This window comes from Urocampus carinirostris, chromosome 18, assembly GCF_059441175.1.
Source record: "Urocampus carinirostris isolate Australia breed hairy pipefish chromosome 18, RoL_Ucar_1.0, whole genome shotgun sequence".
In the NCBI taxonomy this organism is placed as follows: domain Eukaryota; kingdom Metazoa; phylum Chordata; class Actinopteri; order Syngnathiformes; family Syngnathidae; genus Urocampus; species Urocampus carinirostris.
This window is the reverse complement of record NC_142366.1, coordinates 4,409,707-4,431,625: the sequence shown is the minus strand read 5'-3', so window position 1 is coordinate 4,431,625 and position 21,919 is coordinate 4,409,707. Positions and strand designations below refer to the sequence as shown.

General features: G+C 39.3%; 1 protein-coding gene across 1 annotated transcript; it reads left to right on the top strand.

The window, feature by feature from the left end:
- Window positions 1-3,328: 3,328 nt before the first annotated feature.
- apodb (apolipoprotein Db) lies at window positions 3,329-9,560 on the top strand. Its single transcript, XM_088322605.1, has 5 exons — window positions 3,329-3,492; window positions 4,445-4,587; window positions 5,296-5,417; window positions 5,484-5,569; window positions 9,038-9,560. The coding sequence occupies exons 2-5, from the start codon at window positions 4,471-4,473 to the stop codon at window positions 9,268-9,270; spliced, it is 558 nt and encodes a 185-aa protein (XP_088178731.1). The 5' UTR covers window positions 3,329-3,492; window positions 4,445-4,470; the 3' UTR covers window positions 9,271-9,560.
- Window positions 9,561-21,919: the final 12,359 nt, after the last annotated feature.

Here is a 21,919-nt window from a genome sequence, read left to right as displayed (position 1 = left end):
TTCCAAGATGGCGGCGTGCGCGAGTGCAGCGGCTTCACGGGCTCCAGTTTGTCTTTTGTTTTTCAGTGTTCTTTCATTCCTCATATTTTCCCTTCGACTCCTTTCGCAACTACAATAACATCCACAACATCCCGAGGGATATACAGAGACCACCGGATCTCCCTGGGTGATCTGCCTGCCGACAACGACGGAGCAAAAGAAAAAGGCTGCCGGTTGGGCCTGGGCTAAGAAGGCGACCACACAGACCAGCGCTCCTAAGCATGTTCCTAACCAATGCCAGATCCATCGTCCACAAAATGAGTGAATTTGAGCTGCGGATCGCCACCAACAGCTTCGTCCGAAATTGGAGAATTTTTGTCATCACGGAGTCTTGGCTTCCCCGACGCCGCAGTCCAACTAGCAGGACACACGCTTCACCGGCACGAACGAGACGGAGACTCCGGTAAAAACGGGTGGGGACTATGCGCTACAATAACAGCCGAATCATTGACACACTCTGCTCACTCGATATACCTGTAGAGTTTCTAGCAGTATCGTGTAGACCCTTCTATCTACCGAGAGAGCTATCTGTGGTCATTGTGCTTGCTGTTTACGTTCCACCGGATGCTAACGTTCCACCGGATACTAACGTTAGCATAGCGCTAAATCTCCTGCCCGCTGCTATCAATAAACAGCAGCTTGCACACCCCGACGGAGCTTTTATCGTCGCCGGCGACTTTAATCGGGCATGTTTAAGGACTGTACTTCCCAAATCCATTCAATACATGGACTGAGCAATTAGGGAAAAAAACACTGGACCGTGTGTACAGTAAGATAAAACATCTAGTTGGATCCGGCCATCTCTGTCTGTCCCTCACCCCCTCATACACCCCCCCTCCGGAGGAAAAAAAAGCCTATACAACAAGGACAGTACAAACATCTTCTTTGTTCCTTTATCTCTTTGTTTTCCTTGTCCTCACTGTAAAATGTGGATCCTGAGTGCCACGTCCAATTTCGTTGTCACAATATATCCCATGTTGTAACATTGACAATAAAGGTATATTCTATTCTATTTGGTGATATTATTTGCATGTCTAATATCAGTTTCCATTGCTTCGCAGCTGACTCAACGATATCTTCCGATGGAGGATTCTACCCCACTAAACTGTTGGAATTTGGAATCCTCCATCGTGCCTTGACTTGTTCTCAAAAACTGCTCTTAATATTGACAAATGTAATATCACCCAGAGGGATTCAAAATTTTGGGTGTCACATTTGACCCCGATCTGTCCTTCTAAACACACCTTAGGTCATATTACTAGAATAGCTTTTTTTCATCTTCACAACATTGCTAAAATTGGTGCCCCAGTCCGATGCGGAGATTACAATTCATGCGTTTGTTACCTCCCATCTCGAATACTGTAATGCACTACTCTCCGGTCTCCCGAAGTCCAAAATAAAGAGCCTGCAGCTTGTACAAAATGCTGCAGCGAGGCTTTTAACTAAGACAAGAAAGTTTTATCACATTACCCTGATTTTAGTCAACCTGTATTGGCTCCCTGTTAGCTTGAGCTGTGATTTTAATGTTCTGGTAGTATTATACAAAATCATGCATGGACTTGCTCCCTTATACCTTTCAGATTTAATTTCCCCCTATGTTCTGGTCCGGAGCCTTCGCTCTGAGAAGGTTGGTCTAATAGTGCTCCCAAGAGCCAAGAAGAGATCAGCAGGTTTGAGAGCGTCCCCCCCCATTCGGGCCCCTGTGTTGTGGAATGCTCTGCCCCCTGAGATTTGATCTGCAACTGTTTAAATCTAGGCTTAAAACACACTTCTATTATGGAGCTTATGAATGACCTATATTTCATGTTGACAATTTGTGTGTATTATTTGTTATTGCAACATCCATTGCAGCCTGGTCATCCTGTAAGGGGGATTACCTCATGTGCGGTCCCTTCTCAAGGTTTCTTTATTATCCTTATGTTGAGCTTTTTGAGTTTTTCCTTGCCCTCATGTAGGTTTTAGATCAGGGGATGGTGTAATAATTGTCTGTAGTTTGCAATAATAAGGCTGAGCAGCTTATTGAGACTCCTTATGATTAAGGGCTATACAAATAAACATGACTTGACTTGACTTGAGAAAAGCATTGAAGTTGAGGACATTTACCACAAAGTAAAAAAAAAAAAAAAAGATAAAACAGAGTACTCTGGGCCGGTCTGATCAGGAGACACTTCTCACAATCAAAAAGGGCATCGAGAATTGTTGACGACAGTTTTTATAGGAAAGGGGTGTGGATTTGCAAAATGGAACATGAAACTTCAACAGGCAAATAAAGGAACACATCTTATTCAAGAGCCCTTTATTAAAACTAGTCGCAGCTGTATTTTAAAGGTTGTATGATAAGATAGAGGCCTACTCATAGGAAGATTATTGCCGGGAAAGTTTTGATATGAAAGGGTACATCAAATAAATACTTTGTTAAAATATGTGGATGAACATAAGTGCATTCATAACAACTAGGTGAGCAATGTTGTTATTGAAGTAATGGTGTGATTACTAAATAATAAACTAATCATACCTGGAAAACCTATGTTATGGTGACAACATACTCAGTGACCTATTTTAATAATCCAACTGTTTCTTTAACTTTCTTCCCATCTAAATTTCACCTTTCTGTATCGCTAGATTGTTTTTGTCCTAGCTTTCTTGCTTGATAGTTTTAATTTCTTTTTGGCTTTTCCTTTTTTTTAGCTTACTTCTTTCTTGCTAGCTTGCTTCCTCATTAGCTTTTTTTCATGAAAACTTTCATCTTTGTTTTTTTGCTTGCTATCCTGCTTTCTCTCTCGCTTTCTTTCTTGTGATCTATCATCTTTCTTGATTGCTAGCTTTCCTGAAATAAACATGACTTTACTTGTTTTCTTTCTTGCATGCGTTCTTTTGTTAGCTTTCATTTTTCTTTCTAGTGTTCTTTTTCTTCTTACTGGCTTTTTTGCTTCCTAGCTCAATCATTTATTTTTCATAGCTTCAATCTCTCTTTCTTGATAGCTTGCTTTATTTTTTTCACTAAAGTTAATCATTTTTAAAGTTTATGTTATCAAATGAGCACAAAAGGTTTTAATGTGCATGATTTTTATTTCAAATTTCATTTTTTATTCAATTAGATGACAGTGCTTTGTTGCCTATTTGAAGTGACGTAAACAAATACAAACGAAAAAAAAACAATTGAGTGTTTCTCCTCGTAAATATATGATATAAAATAATTAGATATTTTATAAATGAAACGCTGGGGTGGGGATATTAAAACGTCAAAATGCCTTATGACGTAACCAACAAAATCAGGCAAAATAAAACGGAACTTTTTGACATCTAGTGGCAAAAGCAGGAATGGCACCTAAGTGAGCACTGCGACAGAGCCAATCAACGGCGACTTTTTGAATGACGTCACACCCCAAGCGCTACACTGCGTTTATTTGTATTGAGAGGAGGAGACGGCAGGACTCATTTTCTTTCCATAAGGTAAAATACTTAATTTTGAATATGCAAGTTCGTAGTTTTTTTAATCACTTGGCTATTATTTACTCGGTGAAACAATTATGTATTGGTTCTAGGATTGTGTGTGTTTTTTTGAGCACTTTTTTTAATAACTTTTTATTTCTCACACACATTTTGACAGAGGTTTGATTCCTCCAACATAAACAAAAATATATACAATTGACTTACCCATAAATAACAAAAGAAACAACAACAAAAAATGTTAAGAGAATAAATAAAATAAAAAGTGAGGTGTTTAGACTTCAAGTAAACATTGTTTGATAAGTTTCCATCTTTTCTCGAATTGATCTAGTTTTAGTTGAAGTCTTGCTTTAATTTGTCTCTCCATTGTTTTATGTCAGGAGGTTGTGGTTTCAGCCAGGACACTGATCATTTTCTTTGCTACCAGAAGCATAACCTTTAGTATATATTTATGTTGACCAGTCAATAATTCTTAATACATAGGTCACTGGGTCCAACCGCAACTCCCAACCAAAAATAAATTTTATTTCTGTCTGAATACTTCTCCAGAAATTTAATATTACAGGACAATTCAAGAAAATATGCGTAAAATCTGCGACCCTCCCACAGTTACGCCAACATAGATTTGAGGTATTTTTATATTTTGAAGTGATAGAGGGTGTATAGAAGAATCGCTTTTTTACTTTCCATTCAAACTCCCTCCATGTGGGCACTTTAACAAGTACAAAAGTTTGTGTTAAGATTCTAGAGTTTTGTCAGATAAACACTGGTTATATTTCATAATGGGTTTTTTTTGTTATTTAATTGTATTGAGCAATTCCTATTTGCTTGTTCCACAAAAGTAGCCAAACTGGAACAACCAGGTAGTGTTTGTTTGTCCAGAACAATGCCGCGGCTCAGATTCCAATAAGAGTCTGTGTCGTACAGAATGGAATTTTCGATTTTTTTTCCCTAGACCCAAATATATCTGAAGGGTAAACAATGATGCTGGCTGTGTTGGTCCTCCTGGCATGTGTGCCCCCCCTTACCTGGGCACAGACGTACCGCTGGGGGGCATGCCCTACCCCCAAAGTGCAGCCCAACTTCAACCTACAGCAGGTAAACTCCGCCCACATTCACATGGCCGACACTAACCCCGCCCCAATTGTCCGTTAATACTCACCCGGTCAAGGATATCTCCCTTTTTGTCCACCCAAACTCACCTGGGTGATGTTAACACTGCCCCTTTTCTTGACCCACTCTGACCTGGCCAAGGCTAATGCCGCCATCTTTGTTCGCCCACCCTCACTTGTCAGGATAACCTCCCTATTTTTCTGTCCACCTTCACCTGGCCCATGCTAACCCTAACCCCTTTGTCTGCCCACACTCACCTGGTCAACCATACCCTCCATTTTGTTTGCCTACAGTGTAGACTCTACACTCATCTGGTTGATGCTAACCCTGCTCCCTATGGCCACCCAAATTTACCTGGATGATGCTAAATTCATCCCCTTTTTTGCCCACTCTTACCTGTTTCAGGCAAACCCTGCGCCCTTTGTCCGCCCACATTTTCCTGACTGAAGCAAACCCCATCCATTTTGCCCGCCCACACTCGCCTGGTTGAGGCTAACACCGCCCCATTTGTCTGCCCACACTCACCTGGCCCACAATAACCCCTTCTCTGTGTATGCCCTAATCACCTGGTTGAGGATGAAGTCCACCCTCGACCACTCTGCAATCTTCGTGCGAACACTCACCTGGGGCTTACCCTGCCCCCATTGCCCTCACACATTTACCTGCCTGATGTTAACTCTGCCCATTTTATAGTACCTGGGCAGGTGGTACGAGATCGCCAAGTTGCCGGCCAGGTTCGAGAGGGGCAAGTGCATCGAGGCCAACTACGCTATCAGAACCGACGGAACCATTCGGGTCTTGAACTCGCAGTTTTAGTGAGTTCAGACACATATTATATAATATAAATCTATAATTGTATAATTCCATTTTTTATTTTGCAGCAAAGACAAAGTGAGGACAGCCGAGGGGACAGCGGTGGTCCCGGACGCAAGACAACCAGCGCAATTGGGAGTTAGCTTCTCCTATTGTGAGTCTGAAATGAAATCAAGAAGAGACAATAAAGTCTTTTGTTAGCTTCTTGACATTGTGAAGATAACTATGTGCTTGTCATGCTGAATGAAGAAAATGAGATACTCGTGTATCCACTACAGCAATTCCTAGCCATTAGCTTAGCTCTTTCCTGAACAACAAGAGAAAGAAAACCAAGAAAATAATAAAAACAATATTTTATTTATATTCTTTCTCAGTAGGTTTCTTTTTACCTTACATGCTTTTAGCTAGCTTTCTTTGTTAATTTTCTTTTTCTTTCTTTCTTGCTAGCTTTCCTTTTTGCTAACTTTCCTATAGTCTTTATCAATAGCTTTCTTTCTAGCTAATTTGCTTTCTCACTAGCATTTATCTTTTATGCTAGCTTGGTATTAAGTTAGTTTCTTTCATGATAGCTTTGGTTCTTTTCAGCTTTCTTTCTTGCTGCCTTGCTAGGTTTGCTTCAGCTCAGTAGCCTAGATGGTAGGGCGCCCGCTCTGAGACTGGGAGGTCGCTGGTTCAAGCCTCGGCCGAGTCATACCAAAGACTTACAACATTGGTACTCATTGCCTCCCTGCTTGGCATTAACGGTTGGAATTGGGGGCTTTGGTCACCTAATGACTAAAATGGCTTTGCCCTGTTTGGCTGCGGCTGCATCGGCTCGCTACAGTTTAACTGTACGGGTCAGGTGTATCGGCATTTAATTCTGTGTGCATGGTTACAAAGAATGACAATAAAAGTAAATTATATTCTATTCTTTTTAGCGAGCATTCTTTTTTACTTGCTGGCTTGCTTTTATGCAAGCTTATTTTACTTTCACTTTTATTTTCTCTAAAACTAGCTTTCTTTCTCGCTACATTTTTCTTCTTGCTGGCTTGCTTTCATGCTTTCATGTTAGCTTGCTATTTAGCTAGTTTCTTTTTGATAGCTCTCATTCTTTTTGGCTTTCCTTATTTCAGTCTCGCTAGCTTTCCTTCTTGCTACGCTGCTGGCTATGCTGCTTTCTCACTAGCTTCCTTTTCGCTAGCATTCTTTTTTTGCCTACTTGCTTTCACGCAAGCTTATTTTCAAGCTAGCTTTTTTTCTTGCGAGCTTTCTTTTTCATTAGCTTTCTTTCCTTACTATTTTTATTTCTTCCAAGCTTATGTTCTTTCCTTCTTTCTTTCATACTTTCTTTTTAGCTAACTTGCTACCTTTTTTTTCTTTCTGACTTGCTTTTATGCTAGCTTGCTATTTAGCTAGTTTATCTTTTGATAGCTTTCATTCTTTTTGGCTTTCTTTCTTTCAGTCTTGCTAGCTTTCATTCTTGCCATCTTGCTATGCTGCTTTCTCACAAGTTTCCTTTTCGCTAGCATTCTTTCTTGCTGGCTTGCTTTCATGCTATATTATTTTATAGCTCTCTTTTCATTTAGCATTTTGTTTTGCTAGCTTTCTTTCTCCTTTGCTTTCTTTCTCGCTAGTTGTCTTTCATCCAAGCTTTGTTCTTCCTTCCTTCCTTCTTTCCGAGTTTTGGTTCTTTCTTTCCTTCCTTCCTGCTGAGCTTTTTTCTTTCCTTCCTTGCTTTCTCTCTTTGCTACAGGGAGTGCAGAATTATTAGGCAAGATGTATTTTTGAGGATTAATTTTATTATTGAACAACAACCATGTTCTTAATGAACCCAAAAGTCTCATTAATATCAAAGCTGAATATTTTGGAAGTTGGAGTGGGGCTTTTTTAGTTTTAGCTATTTTAGGAGGATATCTGTGTGTGCAGGTGACTATTACTGTGCATAATTATTAGGCAACTTAACAAAAAACAAATGTATACCCATTTCAATTATTTATTTTCATCAGGGAAACCAATATAACAGCTCAACATTCACAAATATACATTTCTGACATTCAAAAACAAAACAAAAACAAATCAGTGACCAATATAGCCACCTTTCTTTGCAAGGACACTCAAAAGCCTGCCATCCATGGATTCTGTCAGTGCTTTGATCTGTTCACGATCAACATTGCGTGCAGCAGCAACCACAGCCTCCCAGACACTGTTCAGAGAGGTGTACTGTTTTCCCTCCTTGTAAATCTCACATTTGATGAGGGACCACAGGTTCTCTATGGGGTTCAGATCAGGTGAACAAGGAGGCCATGTCATTAGTTTTTCTTCTTTTAGACCCTTTCTTGCCAGCCACGCTGTGGAGTACTTGGATGCGTGTGATGGAGCGTTGTCCTGCATGAAAATCATGTTTTTCTTGAAGGATGCGGACTTCTTCCTGTACCACTGCTTGAAGAAGGTGTCTTCCAGAAACTGGCAGTAGGACTGGGAGTTGAGCTTGAGTCCATCCTCAACCCGAAAAGGCCCCACAAGCTCATCTTTGATGATACCAGCCCATACCAGTACCCCACCTCCACCTTGCTGGCGTCTGAGGCGGACTGGAGCTCTCTGCCCTTTACCGATCCAGCCACAGGCCCATCCATCTGGCCCATCAAGACTCACTCTCATTTCATCAGTCCATAAAACCTTAGAAAAATCCGTCTTGAGATTTTTCTTGGCCCAGTCTTGACGTTTCAGCTTGTGTGTCTTGTTCAGTGGTGGTCGTTTTTCAGCCTTTCTTACCTTGGCCATGTCTCTGAGTATTGCACACCTTGTGCTTTTGGGCACTCCAGTGATGTTGCAGCTCTGAAATATGGCAAAACTGGTGGCAAGTGGCATCTTGGCAGCTGTACGCTTGACTTTTCTCAGTTCACGGGCAGTTATTTTGCGCCTTGGTTTTTCTACACGCTTCTTGCGACCCTGTTGACTATTTTGAATGTAACGCTTGATTGTTCGATGATCACGCTTCAGAAGCTTGGCAATTTTAAGAGTGCTGCATCCCTCTGCAAGATATCTCACTATTTTTGACTTTTCAGAGCCTGTCAAGTCCCTCTTCTGACCCATTTTGCCAAAGGAAAGGAAGTTGCCTAATAATTATGCACACCTGATATAGGGTGTTGATGTCATTAGACCACACCCCTTCTCATTACAGAGATGCACATCACCTGATATGCTTAATTGGTAGTAGGCTTTCGAGCCTATACAGCTTGGAGTAAGACAACATGCATAAAGAGGATAATGCGGTCAAAATACTCATTTGCCTAATAATTCTGCACTCCATGTAGCTTTCTCTCTCGCTGGTTTTATTTCTTTCTTGCTTTCTTTGCTTGCTTTAATGCTAGCTTGCATTCTAGTTAGCTTTCTTTCTTGCTACCTTTCTTTATCAATAGGCTTCTTTTTTTCTATTTTTCTCTCTAGCCAGCTATAGATTGTCAAAAAACAGGTTAGCAGCATAAGCTATCTATTTGGTAATATCCCTAGATGTAGCTCTTACGTTGCGTCTTTCAGAGCTTTTCAAAGTAAGCATTTTAGCTAGTAACGTAATCAATCCAGTTGCGATGTGTTAAGGGTTTTTTGACCAAAATAATAACGATCGGTGGTGCTTTGCTTTCAGTTACTCCGTACAGTCCCTACTGGATCCTGAGCACGGACTACGATAGCGTAGCGGTGGTGTACTCGTGCACTGATATCCTGCGCATTTTCCACGTGGAGTTTGCGTGGATTCTTGGACGCTCTCGCTTCCTACCGCCCGAAACTGTACGCTACGCTCAAGACCTCCTCATGGCCGAGGGTGTGGACCTCTACCGCATGACCGAAACTGACCAGACGGGGTGCAAGGATGATTAGCAACACGCTGCTAGCGGCTAAATGGTTTAACCCTTTAGCCCAATTTTTGTTTTCATAATCACAAACGAAAGTCTTTATGGTTTAAGAAAGGCTAAGCGAATGAGAAGATTGTAAATGTGAGTATTAACTAGCAGGCTAGCCATTTGTTTTTTGCTCTTTGTTTGTTTAAGCCTGCTAACATGCTAAGTCACAATGGCGAATGCTATTGTTAACAAAACAAACACAGCTTCAATTAGAAATGTTTATATTGTTTAGGATAGACAAAGCAAATAAAGTGATTGTAAACATTATTATTTAGTGAGCTAGCTTTTTTGTTTTTCTCCAGTTTTGTTTTATTATGTAAATGATGAAAAATAAGAAAACAAATATTGACACAAAACATTTACAAAAACACATGGTAAACAAGAGAGTTCAACCTTATCTTCTTGCTAACATGCAATAGCAAATGCTACCGCATGACTGGAACAGACCAGACGGGTTGCAAGGCCACTAGTGCTGGCACTCAAATACCTCAACATTTTAGCCAAATTTGTTTTTTCATCATTGCAAACAAACTTTTATATTGTTTATAATAGACACAGCAGTTGCGAAGCTTCTTAGCAATAGTTAGCAAGCTAGCTGTTTGGTTTTGGTCCATTTTGTTTAAGGTTGCTAACATTCTAACACACTATGGCAAATGTTATTGCAACAGAAACAAGCACAGCTTCAACTATAACACGTTATGTTATTTGAGGAAGACAAAGCGGGTGAACAGATTAGCAATAGCTAGCAAGCCATCCGTTTTGTTTTGCTCCACTCTGTTTAAGCCTGCTGACATTCCAACACACAATAGCGGATGCAATTGCAACAAAAACAAACACAGATTAAATTAGACAACTTTATAACGTTACGATAGACAACGCAAGTGAGAAGATTGCAAACAATGACATTGACTAACAAGTTAGCTGTATTGTTTTGCTCCATTTTGTTTAAGCCTGCTAACATGCAATGGCGAATGCTATCGCAAACAGAAACAAGCAAAGCTTCAATCAGAAAACGGTATGCTATTTGAAAAAGACAAAGCAAGTGAGAAGATTCTGAACATTTGCATTAACTGGCGAGCAAGCCGTTTTGTTTTTCTCCATTTTGTTTAGGCCTGCTAACATGCTAACACATGATCGCTAATACTATCGCTTACAGAAAACTTTTCATTTGTTTACAATTGAAAAAGCAAGTGAAAAGATTGTCAACATTAGCATTAACTAGCAAGATCCCCAATATCTTTTGCTTAATTTTGTTTAAGCATTCTAACATGCTAACAAGCAATGGCTAACACTATCACTAACAGAAACAAGCAAATCTTCAATGAGGAAATTTTATATTTCTTGTGAAAAACAAAGCAAGTGAAAAGATTGTAAATGTTAGTATTATCTAGCAAGCTAGTCGTTTTGTTATGCTCCATTTTTTTATGTTTTTCTATATTCTGTTCAAGCCTGCTAACATGCTAACACATGATGGCCAATGCTATCGCTAACAGAAACAACTGAGAAGATTGTTATTAGCATTAGCATTAACTAGCAAGCAAGCAAGCAAGCCTAGCTTCAATTAGAAATCTTCAAACATAACAACATATAAGAATGTCCCGCAAAGTACATATTTTTTATGACATATTGACCACATACTAATGTTTGCCAGCTTTTTTTGGACACTTAGACGTTTTACTGTTTCTTGATATTCTCTCCACCACAATAATTCAAATAATACGTTTTTATAATGATTGTTTTTCGTTTTGAATAAAAAAACTCATACGTATATCGATATAAAAATATGCTAACTTTAAAGAAAATTTGTGACCAAACAAAACGGGAGGAAATCGCAAAATCTTTTATCTTGGAGATGATTTTCTACCAGAAGTCTGTTTCAATAAAAAAAAAACCTGTGTGACTTTAAAAAAAAAAAAAAACGTTTTTGTAGTCAATTGTCATCCCACTCTTCAGAGATAAGCCAGACCTCAGCGTTGACGGGCAGTGGCCCCAGTTTACCCTCTAAAACCTCTGGTACACATGTAACAATACTGATACAGGATACAGGATTCCCTCATCACATTCTACAGGGGCACCATAGAGAGTATCCTGACCAGCTGTATCTCTGTGTGGTGTGGAGGCTGCAGCGCTACCGACTGGGGTAGTGTGAGGAGGGTAACGAGGACAGCAGAGAAAATAATCGGGACTACACTTCCCTCCATTCAGGACATTGGCCAGAAGCGCTGCCTATCCCATGCTAAGAACATTACCGGGGACCCCTCTCACCCCCATCATGGACTGTTCACTCTGCTAGCCTCTGGGAAGAGGTTCTGCAGTGTGCGGTGCAGGACCACCAGGCTCCGCAATAGTCTAGTCCCCCTAGCCATTAGACTGTTAAATGGTCAATCTAACATATAGTTAACTTAAATCTAAACGGCTGCTAAATCTGACTTTTTGCACTACTGGCAGTTTTTTATAGCTTGCCACTCATTGCACATTGCTCTCTGCACTATGGTAATTACAGCGTTATTGTTACAGTGTTAATGTTACTGTGTACCTGACTTGTTAACCTGACTGCCCATTTTGCACATCTGGTTAGCTACTCTTCTTGCACTATCGGCACTATGGTAAAATACTATACGTAGCCAATTACAATACAACTTTATTTATATCTGTACATTCAAGGAAACTGTGGGGGTCAGATGCATCGACATTTCGTTCTGTATACACGTGTACTAGAATGACAATAAAGTAGATCTGAATCTGAATCTGAATCTGAATCTAAATCACTGGAGAAATCTCTATTATTCTGAAATGTATCACATCATACAACACTTTCAGCGTTCATATTTGAATTAAAAAGCAAACTTCATGGCCATGATGTTACTTCCTTTGCATTTGGGACACAGGCTCTTTTTCCGTTAATAATAATAATAATAATAATAATAATAATTTCCTTGTATTGTCATTCTGTGTAACAATGTACACAGAACGAAATGTCGATTGCACCTGACCCGTTGTAGCGAGCCGATGCAGCCGCAGCCAACATAGGGCGCCGCCGACCACTTTTTAAGTCTTAGGAATGACTCGGATGGACTTTTCATTTAATATATTTAGTTCGGACCAAAGTATTCACTGAATTATCATGAATTTACGTTTAATACACGGGTTTATTGAACGTATCCACTGGAGATCAAAATCAGAGAACAAATTATAAAAAATAAATAATTCTAAAAAGAAAAGTGCCATCTTCACTGTTCAACTGTTTATGGACAATTTTTGGTGTCCATCCTATGCTATTAAAAACATTTTTAACACAAAATGGAAAAGGCACTTCAACAAAAAAGACCCTGTGTTTTTCCAAAAATACACTAATCAAAATTCGAGAACTCTTTCAGGTGCCTCTCACTTAAATCTAACACAGGTTGCTAATTTCCTTGACTATCTGTCAACCCCTATTTACCTGGCAATGTAACTGCCAGTTTCACTGACTTTGTAATATGGTGGGCCACTCTAAAGTGACAATAACTCTCCGGCAGCAGGTTGTCCAGATGAAAACGAGAGGCAAGAGCCCGTCATCCATAGCAAGCAAGACAAATTGATTGTTCCAAATCTGTGATTTCAAGAATATTGAAACTTTACAAAAATACATTCACAGCTGAGGCATGTACGCTGCTTACTTGGTGCAGAATTTTTCCCATACCAAAGTCATTAATATTCTCTAAATTTAATCAGTGTGTTTCCTGAAAAATACTGTTTGGGTGAAAAGCCTTTAGTCATTTTGTGGGGGAGAAAAGTTGTATTACCATGGTATAGACACATACAATGTCATTTCACTGTAGGTACATTGTGTAATATTTGAACACCAGATGGCTCTGTATTGTGTAATGTAAAGAAAAAACAGTGCTAAATGAACCCAGCGTAGCAGCAATATTACAAACATGGCGGCAACTATTTGGTAATGATTTCGCTAAGTAAAATAAATACACAAATTAACAAATACACAAATTAGTTCATGTACTTCTGCCCATCAATTAAATTAGGAAGAACGAAATACCACACACTGGGCAGATCAAACCTCCTGTGTGGAGTTTGCATGTTCTCCCCGTACTTGCGGGCACTCCGGTTTCCTCCCACATTCCAAAAACATGCATGTCAGGTTAATTGGCCAGTCAAAATTGTCCCTAGGTGTGAATGAGTGAACGAGTTGTCTATCCCTGTGTGCCCAAAGATGGCTGGCATGGGCTCCAGCACCCCTGCGACTCTACTGAGGATAAGCAAGCGGTGCAGATAATGGATGGATAGATAGATGGATGGGTATTTTCAGCCAGGATGTCATTAGCTGCAATCTAATTATTGGTCGCTAGATGGGAATGTTGTCATTGTTAAGTTTAACATTTAGGTTTTTGTCGTCAATCATGAATGCTTCCAAATAATTTAGTTAGACCAAGGGTGTCAAACTCATTTGAGCTCTGGGACCACACGGTAGGAAAAAAAATCTCGCGATGGCCAGACATTAAAGAGGAGGGGGGGCAGGGTAGGGGGTGGGGGAGCGGGTCAAAGGGGGATATAAAGAGAATGAGAGAAAGAATGGGAGAAAACAAGTGAAAAAGAAACAAAAGAGAGAAACAGAAAATAAGAAAGAAAAAGAGAGAAAACAAAGGGAAAAGGGAAGAGAAAGGGAGAGGATAAAGGTGAGATAGGGAGAGAAAACAATGGGAAAGTGTGTGTGAGAGAGATAGGGAAAGAAAGAGAGAGATAAATAGTAGGAGAGATTGAGAAAGAGAGAAAGAAAGGGAAGGGTAAAAGAGAAGAGAAAAAGACAGAAAAAGAAGAAAAAGAGAGAGAGAGAGAGAGAGAGAGAGAGAGACAGAGAGAAAGAAAAAATATGAGTCAGAGAGAAACAAAGAGAAAAGGTTAAAGAGAGATAGAGAGGAAAAGATTTATCGAAAGAAAGAGAGAGAGGGAAAAAAGAGTGAAATAAAGAGAAGAGGAAGAGAGAAGGAGAGAGAGAAATAAAGTAAGAACTCTACTTTAACACACGAAACGATACAGCGAGCACCTTGAAACACGGGAATTTTGATCGAAAATCTAAGTCCCGAGCATTCCTCGCGGCTACCACTAAAGACTAGAGGTAAGATCAGGGCTAAAAAAATCCAGCCCAACCCGACCCAAAAAGGCTGACCCAGTACAAGGCTGACCAATTAACTTGATTTGCAAGACCGAGCCTGAAGCAAACCTGAAATTGTATATTCTATTTGTGAGGACTCAAGAATAGGAGAGGTAATTTGTAATAACAAATTCAACCCTGTCTTTAGTACCCAAATATTAGTTAAACAAGAATGTCTGAACCAGGAGTGTCAAACTTATTTTATCTTGGGGGCCACAGAGTCCCAAAAACATTTTCACAGAGGGTGGACTAGTAGATTAAAAATACATAGAGAAAGAAAGAAAAAAATACATAGAGAGAGAAAGAAAGAAAAGAAGAAAGAAAGAAAGAAAGAAAGAAAGAAAGAAAGAAAGCAAGAAAGAAAGAAAGAAAGAAAGAAAGAAAGAAAGAAAGAAAGAAAGAAAGAAATGGATAGGGAAAGGCAGAAGGAAATGGGCAAAATAAGAGGAAAGTAGAATGAAGAAAGAAAGAAAGAAAGAAAGAAGGAGACAGAAAGAAAGAAAGAAAAAGAAAAAGAGAGAAAGAAAGAAAGAAAGAAAGAAAGAGAGAAGGAGACAGAAAAAAGAAAGAAAGAAAGAAAGAAAGGAAGAAAGAAATAAATAAAGAAAGAAATGGATAGGGGAAGGCAGAAAGAAGGCAAAAGAAGAGGAAAGTAGAATGAAAGAAATAAAGAAAGAAAGGAGGAGACAGAAAGAAAGACAGAAAGAAAGAAAGAAAAAGAGAGAAAGGGAGAAAGAAAATGAAAAAGGATGAAAAGAGGGAAAGCAAGTGAGGAAAGAGAAGGAAAGAGAAAAAGAGAAAGAGAGGGAAAAGGAAAAATAAAGAGAGAGAAAGAGAGAGAGAGAGAGAGAGAGAGAGAGAGAGAGAGAGAGAGAGAGAGAGAGAGAGAGAGAGAGAGAGAGAGAGAGAGAGAGAGAGAGAGAGAGAGAGAGAGAGTAAAACAGAAAACAGGAAAGGAAGAAATCCAGTTCTAGTTGTTTTGTGGTGATGATTTCCCCAGGAAGTATATATATTTTTGGGGTATTTCTTTGCCCATTTTTAAGGCCAATTGACCCTGAATTTGCCAGATTACAAATTGTGTAATAATAGTCTATGGTTTGCAATAATCTGTGGTCTGTGCAGCCCTTTGAGACTCTTTGTGATTAAGGGCTATACAAATAAACATGACTTGACTCGACTTGACTATTAATGAGACAGAATGTTGTAGAACATTTAAATGATAACATTCTCTGTTGTAAACAAAAAAAAGTAATTTCATTTTGCTTAAATGTTATCTGCCAAACCCTACTTTAAAATACCTTGATTAAACTTAAAAAAACAAGCATGTCTGATTGGCTTGTATAAGGAAAAAAAAGGATGATGTCATCCTTTTAACTAATTAATCATCTCCCCCAGTTTACTCCTTTGGTCGGGAATAAAATGTAGCTGCGTAAACCTGCCAAAAGCGCTTTTACGCTGAGGCCCTTTTTGGAAGTGTTTTTTCCCCCAAGTGACTCACCTGATGAGGTCTTGCCGTAGACTATATCCCCCCATCCCCCTAAAAGGCGACCCGGACTAGAATGGTTTTTTACATCTTTTTTTCCACATTTCAAGCCGCGACCGTCACTCCTAGACAAAATTCCTCAATAAATTTGTTTTTCTTGAATTTGATGTAGTTTTTCAGCTCTTCTTGCTTTTGTTTTCTTTATGTAGTTTTTTTCTATTGGTCGCTCCCCTTTGGACCAAATTCCATTTTCTTTTCTGGAGCTACTGTGTGTGTGTGTGTGTGTGTGTGCGTGTGTGTGTGTGTGTGTGTGTGTGTGTGTGTGTGTGTGTGTGTTGAATATTTTCTTCCTTTTATTTTAATTTTTTCATTTTTTTTCATTGTTTATCATGTGCGCTGTACGGCAGCTGATTGTCACAGTTCGAGGGTCATGGGCTCAAATCCAGCTACCAGCCTTCCTGTGTGGAGTTCTTTGCCATTTTTTCATGTAAACTGCTGCATTATTTTGTTTTTTCTTGCTTTTTTTTCCATTTTATTTATTTTATTTTTTAATTTTGTGTCAATTCGTGTTTATTTGTGTAGCCCTTAATCACCAAAACATTTTATTTATTTATTTATTACATTTTTCTTTCAGAAGCTGTTACATTTTTCTTTGTTTTTTCTTGTTTTTGTTTTTTGTATTTTTCTCCTTTTATCCTTTTTTATTTCAAGTCAAGTCGTATTCAATTGTATAGCCGGGGGTTGGCCTGCAGGCCACATGCGGACTGTCAGGATTTTTAATCCAGCCATCCAAAAGAAAATAGTCAAAATGTAATGACAATATGTATACAGTATATAATATTAAATAAAGTACAATAAATAAAAAAAATGCTGTTTTGCTGTCAACTTTGTTCCCATTGTCCCTTTGTGTATCTACAACAAAAATGCTAAAAAACTATTAGAAAACTAAATATGAAATTTAGTGCTTGAACAAAAATACTACGAAAATACAAGTACAGAAATTTTACAAAAATTAAAAAGAATTAAAAATGCAGCTAAAATGCGACAATGGAAACACTACAAAAATAATATAAAAATACTACTATGGAAACACTTTAAAAATACTTTTACAGAAATGCTACAATACTGTCATACTGTCATACAAAAGTACTACTACAAAAATATTACAATGGAAACACTACAAAAATACAAGTACAGAAATATTCCAACATACTAAACAAATACTACAAAAATACTACTATGGAAAAACTTCAAAAACACTTATACAAAAGTTATACAAAAATACCACCACAGTAACACTATAATACAAAAACATGACTACAGAAACATTATGACAGAAATACCAGAAAAATACAACTATAAAAATACTAAAACGAAATACTAAAAAGTACAGTCATACTACAAACCTAAATATCAAATTTAGTGCTTAAATCAAGGAACTAAATTATTATATTGCTTTTATTGTGAGCGTTTCAAAACCAATTTGATGAAATCAACCTATTTAGGAACAAGTATAAAGAAATATTGTCACGGTTGCCATGGCGCCCAATCGGCCCCGCCCGTGTGGCGCCAGCTGCGGCTCGTTGACAGATTGGCTTTCCGTCTATTTAAGATCAGTGCTCTCACTCTTCCTTGGTCAGTCTGTCAACAAACCTCTGCTCCGCAAGATGTGGGTTTTGACTCGGTCCTGTTTCCTGATGGTATTTCCTGTCCGGTATTGTTTGTTTTGTCCTGTTTAATATTGGTTTCCAGTTTTATTCCCGTCTAGTTTGTCCTGTCTGATTTCGATATCCTGTTTTGATATCAATCCTGTCTGTCCCAATGTTTAATATCGGTTTCCAGTTTCGTTCCCGTCTAATTTGTCCCGTTTAATTTAGATATCCTGTTTTGATATCAATCCTGTCTGTCCCGTCCTGTCCGGTATCGACCCCATCTGTCCGATATCTGCTCGGGCAATTGGTATCGATCTCGTCGGCCTCTGGCTTCCTATCATTCCACGCCAGACTGCTGCCTAACGTGTATGACTCCCCATTTCCCGTAAAATAAAAGGCATGTGTGAGAAACGTCACACGTTTGGGTCCTGATCCTGTTCCGGTTATTGACAAATATAACATATAGAATGTACATTTATTTATGAATAAAAAATGTGATAGGTGTCCAGGATGGGCCCCTTGGCCACATTTTTAAACCACTGTGGCCCCTTTTAATAGTTGCACACTCCTGGTATAGCCCTTATTCACAAAAAATGCATTGTTTTTATGTTGTTTGCTTTTTCTTTTAGAATTTTTAAACTGTAATCACTCACCATGGATCAAAATCCTATTTTTTTCCCCCGAAACTGCTGCATTTTTTTGGACACTTGCTTTTGTTTTTTTCTTGTATTATTTGTTACTCCATTGATGTCTTTTCATGTTATTTATGGTTCGATTCCTTTTCAGAGGGCATGAGCGGTACCACTCCCTTTGCAATTTGTACAGGCCTAATAAAGGCCGCGTGGCAACCCGTTTTCAATTAGGGCTTCAAAGTGCATCCAGAGCATGATTAATGCAAGCTTGTAATGTGGAATGTCTTTAATTACTGTAAAGCACCACCGCTGCAGCACCTTACATGCATTAGTGCTCTTGCGTTTTGCGAGGCCAATTCCAGGATTTTTTTTCTTTTCTTTGCAAGGTTTTCTTTAATCACGCTATGTTGATCCCTGAAAAATGAGTAGGGGGCAGTGATAGATTGGAGAGTGGGCTGAGGGGAATTACATGCACTGTGTGTGTGTACGTGATCAGACCGTAGTGTACGGTTCATGGGGTTCCGGGCAAATAAAGGAAATTATTGCAAAAGTTTAATTAAGAAGTCAGAAATGCATGCAGTGAGTTGATTTGGGTGAACTTTGTGGGTTATTATAAAACATCGAAATAGGTGCTGGTAGCAGCCCAAATTTAAAGCCCCAGTGTGTATGATATCGCGCCTCTAGGGGTCCAAAAATACTTCATTCATTAAAATAAAACACAATTGATTGAAAAAATAAGCACACTTTTATTTTTTTTTAAACATGATTTGAGGTTTAAAAATGTGCTATTTTATTCCACAACTTGAGACGCCCTTTGAAAAAGCTACCATGTGGATAAATCTCCCTCAGGTCCCATGGATGGTCTGTTGCTTGACATTATCATATTTTAATTCCAATACTACTTATTATACTTTTTTTAATTGTATTGTAACCACTGTGTAATTGTGTTTACACAGTGTTAATTGTTAATTCACTGTGCATTACGTGTTTTAGGTTGTTGGGTGGGGATAATGGAGGGGATTTTTTTTTTTTAATTCTTTTAGAGTAGACGTGAATGTTTTTATACAGCAGCAATGTATTGCCTGATTTGTGCTTGACAAATAATTTTTAATCAATTTTGAATTTGATTTGAACATGCTTGGCGGTCATCTTACTACCACGTAAGCCCGAATGACCAAAGGTAGCTTGTCCCGTTGGTTCTTTTAGCATTTAACAACCACTTGTTTTCCACAGCTGAGCCATGCATGAGCTGGTCACTGTGTCATGTGATTTAACAATCTTCTATTTTTTTGTCTATAGTTTCGTTTTCTAGTAATAAATTTAAAATAAAATAGACATTCCAAATAAGGTGAGATGACATCAAATGATTTTGACATGGCAAATGTACCTGCATTTGTATAGCATTTTAACCAGTCACTGTGGACCTGCGAAGCGCTTTACAATGCACTTCACACTTTTACCCATTCACTCACACACTCACACACTGATAGTGAAGTCAGCCATGCAACCTGCTACCTGCTTATCATGGGCGTTAAGGGTTCAGTGTCATTTGACATTGAACTCAGAGGAGCCAGGTATTGAAACTGTGACCTCTTTCGGTCCCAAGACGGACGCTCTACCTTCTCCTGCCACCCCACAATGTAAGGAGGACTGGGAGAAAGACTCATAGATAAGAAAAATTCCAGACCTTCCTCATACTCTACTCTTATTATTAAATCTTCAAGGTGACAAATAACAGGTCTGCCATAAAGGGTGTGAATAAAAGAACAGCGGCATAAATGGCTGATAGCAACCATGATACAATAATCGAAACAACAAACAACAGTGAGTACAAATAAGATACTGGCAACTCATAAAATCTCCTTTTCACTAGTCCAATTGTAGCAAACTTATCATGTCGTGTTAGCCAGTTGGCTGCATACAATGACTCGCTGTCTTCTTCAAATACACACACTTTAGATCCATTCTAAGTACAATGACCTCCAATGGTAAACTATTAAACACTATGCTTTTAAGCTAGCGGTACTCACATTTTTTTAAGCATGTATACTTCCAAAATGACCTTGCTGCATTTGTCCACTAGATGGCAGCATATTCCGACAAATCCATCCATCCATTATACGCACTGCTTATCCTCAGTAGGGTCACGGGGGTGCTGGAGCCCATCCCAGCTATCTTCAGGCAGTGGGCAGGGGACACCCTGAACTGGTTGCCAGCCAGGGCACATAGAGACAGACAACTCACTTGCTAATGGACCGGACAATTATCCTGACATGCGTGTGGGACAAAACCACAGTACTCGGAGGAAACGCACACAATCACGGTGAGAACATGCAAACTCCGCACAGGAAGGCAGGTAGCTGGATTTGATTCAACAAATAGAATGCACTGAAAACACGTTCCCGTGATCTACCAGTGCAATCCATCAGTGGACTGGCCAACCATCCAGTCACAAAAACTACACCCTCAATAACTAACTAACTAACTAACTAACTAACTAACTAACTAACTAACTAACTAACTAACTAACTAACTAACTAACTAACTAACTAACTAACTAACTACAGAATGAACGGACTGATTGACTAGCCAACAAACTAACTCAAAAACCAACTAACCAGTCACAAAAGCGAAATTGCCAATAACTAAGTAACTAACTAACAAAAAAAAAACTGCAGTACAGAACCAACCAACTGACCGACCGTCTAACCGACCAACCAACCAACAAGCCAGCCACAAAAACCCTGTGATCTACCAGTACTACATCTGTGATCCACCAGTAGCGTGTCCAACCATGTAACCAACAATCACAAAAAGTACACTAACTAAGTAAATAACTAACTATCAAAACGCCTCATGGAGAAAAGAACCAACTAACCAAGGAACCGACCGACCGACTGTCCAACCAATTGATCAACCAACTTGCCAACCGACCGACCAGTCACATATACTGCACCCCTGTGTAACTAATATCGGATTTATCAGGGACCTCTTCCTGTGAGGTAAGCGGGTCAATAAAACGAGTCCAAAATGGATCAGTGCGAAAACTCGAGGAGACAAACTGCTGACAAAGAAAAACGGATGGCCTCCACTCAGGAAACAGCTCATGACGCCACGGCTAAAGCACGGCAGGTTTCTCATAGCCGGGGTTAATCAAGACAAGGTTGAGAGTGGGTGGGTGGGGGTATTCGGGGTCCAGACCACTCCTGCAGCTTATCACAGCATGCACGCCGATCCCCAAAAGCGGCCTGAGATGCCATGCTCGATTAGAGCTCGGGACCCGGTCTCTTTGATGGTCGCCACGGCCAAATTTGTTCTACATGAAGCCGGCGCTAATGTGATTATAGACATTGATCCATTAAATCTACTGTAAAAAATGTCTGGTTTGAACTCTATACCGGCGGGGAAACTCGAGAGGTGCTGTGAAAGATTGAAAAAAGGGAGCTTTGATGTCATATTTAACCTCACGGAACAAGAGGGAGGCCATAAAACGCCATTTGGAGTCGGGAAGCGTGAGGAATAGATCTTTTACTTTTTTCTCTATTTTTTGAGGTACTGGTGGCGGTTTACTAGGGTAATAAAGTGACCCAGACGATACTTCAACTTGAGTCGGTTTTGTTACAGGTCACAGGTGTTGCTTACACAAAAATTTTGCAAAATATGGAAGTTAGAGCTGGGATAGCAGGACAATTTCAAAGTTGATCAGATAC